The sequence below is a fragment of the Hordeum vulgare genome, chromosome 6H (genome assembly GCF_904849725.1).
Source record: "Hordeum vulgare subsp. vulgare chromosome 6H, MorexV3_pseudomolecules_assembly, whole genome shotgun sequence".
In the NCBI taxonomy this organism is placed as follows: Eukaryota; Viridiplantae; Streptophyta; class Magnoliopsida; order Poales; family Poaceae; genus Hordeum; species Hordeum vulgare.
This window is the reverse complement of record NC_058523.1, coordinates 450,348,910-450,355,496: the sequence shown is the minus strand read 5'-3', so window position 1 is coordinate 450,355,496 and position 6,587 is coordinate 450,348,910. Positions and strand designations below refer to the sequence as shown.

Here is a 6,587-nt window from a genome sequence, read left to right as displayed (position 1 = left end):
TCCCGCTTGGATCGTCGGTTGGCTTCTGAATACACCCGTAAAGATTACAGACCTCAAGGCGTCGTTTCAGTTTCCAGGCGGAAATTAAAGGCAGCCGGTAATATACACCTGTAAATTAAATCCGGATGTATAAATTTACACCCATACCAAGCAGGGCCTCAGTAGTAGTAGTAGTACTCCTAATTGTGAACTTTTAAAAGTTCTCCTACAACTAAATTGTGAACTAGAGCTTCACCGGTCACCACATATGCTTGGACATCAATTAGCATTCACACAGACCTCACAAAAAAAAAATCAACGATGGAAGGGCACGTATCCACTTTACATCAAAGTCAAACACATGCACAGCAAGCCAACAACATTATCATCATGTATTTATACTCCGTTTTGCAAGCCATTTGACACCCATTCAAGGAGAAAACAGCAGGAACTGGCAAGGGGTGTATTGATCAACGAGAACAAATGCTACAGCCAAATATACAATAAAAAATATGCCCTATGACACAAACAGGACACGGGGGGAGAATACATATCCCGTGTCAACATGAAAATAAGGAACATAGGAAAACTGCCTGCTCTGATCTGCCCTCTGCTGGAGTACAAACTCACAGAGAACTGGGTCATAATTTACGTGCTTTCTGATCAATCATGATGCGTACAAAAAGAGCTCCGCAAATCCACGAAATAAGGAGCCCACGCCATTTTTCTTGGTCACTAACACCTGATTTCATATGATCCAGCCCTTGTGATGTAGCGAACCCACTCAACGGTGTTGTAGCCACTCTTCTCCCACACCTGAATATGCATCAAAAGATGGTTTTAGTTTCACACATTTTCAATGTTTCATATTGGTCTTGCTGGACATACCTTGAGGAACCGAACACGTAAACCAGAAGCAGTGAACATCGGAACCTGCAGGAAAGAGATGTCATAGTGAATATAAAGGATATAGTGCAGGAAACAGTCAAGACAACATGGGGATTAGTAGGGCATATAGCACATTATATGCAGCATGTGAAGATACTTCCAAAAGACGCCATGAAGGCTCCTCAAACAAAAATAATCCAAGGTCAACCAATTATTTAAGTATCAATTTATCTTGTACATACTCAAATTTTGTTCATAAATAATGAGAAACTGGGTTTCTTCCCTAACATTGTCATTTTCAGTTACAAATTGCAGAGCAGATAAATAAAATGTAGAGGAAAGCTCATAGCCATCTTGCCAAGAAAACAACAAGACTCTTAACGAGATTAAATGTAACCTGGAATTCCATCTGAATCGGTGGCCTGTTCGCTAACTTCTTTTCCCCCATTGTAGAGATCAGTTCAACTTCTGCACTCATCGTTGCCTCGGTCTGTCCAGGAAATTTCCTGATCCTATGGTTTGAATGTGTATTATGATTTTTATGAGTTCATGCTGGTAACAAACAATAACTGGCAAGAGGTAGCTCAGCACGAAAAAGAACTCCCTGTACATGCACTAACAGGACATACTTTAAAATTGCAAACAGCTAGACAGGGCATAATTTAGGGAAATTTTGTTTACACCATTCTGATCAATTCACAATATCAAACTCATTAAAATATGACCCACATACTGGGTTTGGTATAGTGCAAATGTTAGACAAAAATATTGCACTTACTTCCACACCAGGGAATCAATTGAAGCATTATATTTGGCTTTGCCAGATGTTGTTTGGAAACTCGTCTTCGCTGTCTGCTTTGGGACTGGAACTTTAACCACAACACCAAGTGCAAACATCTTAGCACCAAAAACACTCTTAACCTGCGTAACAAAAGATTCACCATGTTAGCAAACATGTACACATTTATGACGTCACAGTGAAGATACATTTGCTCACTTTCACATTAATCTCCATGCGTGTTCGTCCCAACTCCTTAATTGTGGGCAGAACCCGGAATGGAAGATTTACACCCTCTGTAATTCGATATCTAGAACAAATATGTCCATCAAAATCCAGCTAGTGAATGAAACTATCATTTCTAAAATGTACTGATAATTGCAAGAATAAATATGGATCTAAAAATTACTTCATCAATTCGAATTCACCATCTGGTGGCACAAAGCTGACTGTTTTTTCTGAGTTAAATCTTGTTAGGTTGACGCACTGGTGGAACGTGACATCATCGAGTTCTATGGTCTTCCCACTGTAGAGGGAGAGAACAAAAGCAATCAGGAGATCATTTACGTAAAGGAGTCAAAGTTCGCTAGCCAGTAAACAGTGCTAACCAGCAAAACAGTTAATATATATGTGCACAGTTTGTCATCATGTTTCAAGACTCAGTACACCAATACCTCTTTGAAGGCCTGGACTTAAGTTGGGCTTCCTTTTCAAGTCCAATTTTGTCATTAAGTCCCAACTTCAGATCAGGCATTCCAGAAAGGAAGCACTTCATAAGAATCTTTCCTGTCACATCACATCGTAGAACACTCCCTGCAGAAATGTAAGAAATATACACGATGAACATCAAATAGCTGAACAGGAAAGGCACCGGAAACCTCAGACCAGATAACAAAAAATTGATGATCCATAAAATACCTTTAGAAGACATAAGAAGGTTTACGCTCTCAACAATGTCCAAGAAAACCTAACGTGCAAGAAGAAGTCATTAATTATTACTGTTACTTCACTTGCTAAATGAAAGTAAACAATGAGATGACATTAAGGACAACAAAGAAACAAAAATTGATGGAAGTATGGGCCATTGCCCTGCTGGTACATGCACAATATGTATTAGAAATGAGATGCATTTCAAAATTTATGCGGGATGATGGCATTTTTTTTTTTTTGAACTAGGACCATTATAAATGTCAGTCCTCTGCTTTTTTTTCAAATACAGCTGAAGCCTCCCTACATATTTAATTCAGATACCTCATTCTTCTTGTACACAAGACCCTCTCTTCTCCAACCAACAGCGCCAGTAACTTGCAGGGTCGCATTTGGAACTGGCTTATCCGAAGGCTATCAGTACAGAGAGAAGGAAATATGGTTCAGTTACTTTCCTAGAAAATGAATAGGAACACGTAATTATTTTTTGCATATCAAATACAGCAGACTTCATTTTTCATATATTTCTGACCTTGGAGGAAAATGGCGATCGTACGCCTTCCTGGGTTATATATAACTTCAAAATTTCAGGTGAGAGATTCTGAGGATAACCGAAGTCCATAATCTCTGCACAGTTGCACAGTGTCAGTATTGCAAACAAAAAAAAGAATCCATGGTGGAAACTGAAACAGCAAGTTAAGTCCAAAATTGGATTGCCCTTACCATCAAGAAGCTCGTATATTAACACAAAGTTATTCCTGATAGCATCTTCATCAAAAGTTCCACCAAAGTAGGACTTGAAGAGGGCCACTGCCTGATAATTTCAAATAATCTTCAGCACAAATAACGGCGAATGAGATAGGACATGTTAAATTGCTCATAAGAAGGCTGATGTGTACATTGAGTAGGATCTCTACATTGAATTAGCAACTGTAGTTTCATCACTGAATCATCTTTGGCCTAACAGACAAATTGAACTAACTCCTAGCCCAATCCCTCCCTTCCAAAAAGGTCCTCAGGAAATCATATAGAGCACAAAGGGTTCGGTAATTCATTTAGTCCTATCAAACTATTCCCAGCAGTGATGAACATGGAACATCACGCCATCGAGGCATTGAAATTTCTAGTTTTTAGTACCACCTGTTTGTACCCTGTTGTGTTTGGTGATTCCTATCTACCATCACCAGTTACTTTTAGCAATAGAAAAATCCAGTCACCAAACAAAGCCAAACATCAATACCATTATTAGATGACATGATCATTTAAACCTCTCGGACTGAGATGATGCATCTTACAATTTGACAGAACAGAAATAAGTAACTTCAGAAAATCATCTGGCTTGTTAAGTAACTACTCCCTCCATCCTATAATATAAGACGTTTTTGCAGAACTATAAAAAGTTTTATATTATGGGAGAGGTAGTAATAGATGCTTTTGCTCTGAATAGACAAATACAAAAACAACATCATAGGCAAATATTTCTAGTGAAAAAGAAAAAGACCAACTATCTTGTTAGGTTATATTATATTCATCAAGATCATAATGTCCGTGTGGAAAATTTATTTGGAAATGCACATAAGGCAATAGAAACTTCATACCTCCACAACAAACTTGAAAGCACAAGAAACATTAGCATTGCTGCTAACCACGATCACAATGTAAACATTACTGATCCTCATGTAAAGGAAGGAACAGCCTCCTATTTGTCGAACAGGGCATGTACCAAGCTCTTTTGTTTGCATAATGTGCATCCTGAATGCATCAACCATATTTCCCCTGCATAGCCATACATGAACACGGTAGGGTTTAGTCACTAAATGTAAAGATACGTGCAACCAAATAAGCAGGGAATGGAAAGTGAGAGAAGCAAAATGAATACGCGGGACTGTTCTTTATTGAATATAAGGTGATAACTGAGAAAGGCTATGAGAGGAAATGACCTAAGTAGCCTCATGATGAGACAGTTGTCTAGGTGACAATGAATAAATGTGTGCTAAAGAAAAGAAAAAGAAAAAGGACATCGTGGAGCAAACATCATTAAATTTACATCCATGTCCTATGTTTATTAACAAAGCTTGAAAAATACGCTTGCATTACTCAAGAGTAGGTGTCGTAGTTTACATGTTCTAGTGTCCTTAATAAACAATGACTATGATATTGAAAATATATCATATAGATGGAATGGTACTTGCTCAATATTAAACTAGTGTAAGACCTACATATCGAAATAGGCTCAGTACATACAGGATTACAGCGCATTGCTGCAGGTTTATTGAATGGTCTTGCTTTGTTTCTACTATCAACGTGCATGTATGAAAACATTCCACATAATTATGATTTTTATTGGTACCAATGCTATTATCTCTACTCCTATAAAAGACCCATTCGATCTGCATCTAACGCATGCAAGTCAAGTTGTGGCATTTTTGCAATAAGCCAATAAGACACTTGCCACTCTGCTCCAACATTTCAGAAAACCCCTTGGCCTCTTTGGGTGAAAACCAAATATTTTTATATATATACAATACCGAAACCAGGGTGAGATTTTTCAAGTTGTGAACATGTATTAGTCCATTGCAGATCTGTTGCAACGCACATGCACTTTGTTAGTACAAGTATACAAAATTGCAGTTTTCAGGAATATTACAAGATGTTTAATAACTTCTGCCGGTCTTTCCAAGGCCTCTTGGAAATCTATGGTGCGAGAGTTAATATTTATAATTAATTTCAATCCGACAGTTACTATTTCAAAGTTAGCTGGCTTGCCGCTTATGCTGCAGTAGAAGTAAAATTTCAACTACAGAACTATGTGACTACTAACTACTGTCAAAGCCCATTGGAAAAGATGAAATGAGCTATGCAGCAATTTTTCTTGTCCAAAGTGCCTCACTCATCAAAACTACGAGTTCAAAATGGGAAAAAAAGAACTAGTATGGACTCTCTTTTTTATTGTTGTTCACTTGCTATGATCAGATATGACTAGAGGATAACCTCCTTTGAACCATCCTAGATGGAATACATATCCTACTCAGTGAGCAATCTCTTTACTCCATGCTGGAATTATGTAGGCGCCACAACCTCAGGGCAGAGAATGGAACACGCATTCCAAATTCAAATCACTAAGGAACGCCACAACCAAGACAATGGGCAAATTGCAGTGCGCAACGAGCCAACCACCGAAAGAGTGGCTGTCAACTGCACTCCTCGCAGGATTTCACATGTCACTCAACGAAAGCAATCGAAATTCACGAGCTACCTGCCACCCTTCTAGCGATCTACATAACTACAGGTTATGGCCGGAATCAATGGATCCTGGGGCCTCAGATCTACCACTCAAAACCCAGGGAGCCAGGGAGGGGAGGAGGGGGTGCTGCAACACGCACCCGACATCGTCGCGGTATAGGCGATTGATGAGGACGTCCCCGCGAAGGTTGAGGAAGTAGATGGCCGACGCCGCCACCGGCATCGTCTCCGCGTCGCCCGCGCCCCGCTCAAGCGCCTGGGACCAACACCCTTAACTGGCGCGCGGCTCCACGGTGCGCCGCCAGCTACGCGGGCGATCTGGTGTGCTCGGGGCTCGCCGGACGGTGAGGGGGAGGAACGGGATTGACGGGGCGCGGGTTTTTGGTAGATCTCGGGGAAGGGAGGGACGAGCACCAGGTCGTCTTCCCCGTCCAGGAGCGCTTTTTCGTGTGTGTTTTCCAGAATGGACCTCCCCGGACGCCGTATTTCCGTATTTGCGTGGTTTCGCCTTCGGTTGGTGACTTGACTTCTGACTTCGTGTTGCGTTGCGTCTTGGTCCCACTGCTCTACTGGTACACAAAACATGTAAAATGATTTTGTTGTAGAAAAAATAGATATGAATAAGGCATGGGTATTCATATCTAATTCAATAAATACATAAAAAAGAATTAATAATAAAAAAAGACATGTGAGGTGCAATGTCGTGAATCCCTGACTGTCGAAACCAGTCGTACCTCACATGCCCGCGGCTACGAACCCGTTACTTCATATG

General features: G+C 40.2%; 1 protein-coding gene across 1 annotated transcript; it reads right to left on the bottom strand.

Moving 5' to 3' along the window:
• Window positions 1–347: 347 nt before the first annotated feature.
• On the bottom strand, window positions 348–6,294 carry LOC123401465 (AP-2 complex subunit mu). Its single transcript, XM_045095290.1, has 13 exons — window positions 5,956–6,294; window positions 4,171–4,348; window positions 3,296–3,386; window positions 3,105–3,199; window positions 2,897–2,986; window positions 2,564–2,612; window positions 2,320–2,458; window positions 2,055–2,171; window positions 1,865–1,955; window positions 1,646–1,788; window positions 1,265–1,379; window positions 868–912; window positions 348–795 (listed from the first exon to the last, which is right to left on the bottom strand). The coding sequence occupies exons 1-13, from the start codon at window positions 6,036–6,038 to the stop codon at window positions 715–717; spliced, it is 1,317 nt and encodes a 438-aa protein (XP_044951225.1). The 5' UTR covers window positions 6,039–6,294; the 3' UTR covers window positions 348–714.
• Window positions 6,295–6,587: the final 293 nt, after the last annotated feature.

Bases quoted from the DNA above. Each gene is read 5' to 3' on its own strand.
- LOC123401465 (XM_045095290.1), bottom strand. From the start codon at position 6,038: ATGCCGGTGGCGGCGTCGGCCATCTACTTCCTCAACCTTCGCGGGGAC. The intron at 3,387-4,170 runs GTATGAAGTTTC...TGAAATTATCAG, and splicing joins CTTTCAAGTTTGTTGTGGAG to GCAGTGGCCCTCTTCAAGTC. The intron at 2,172-2,319 runs GTATTGGTGTAC...CTCCCTCTACAG, and splicing joins AAGTCCAGGCCTTCAAAGAG to TGGGAAGACCATAGAACTCG.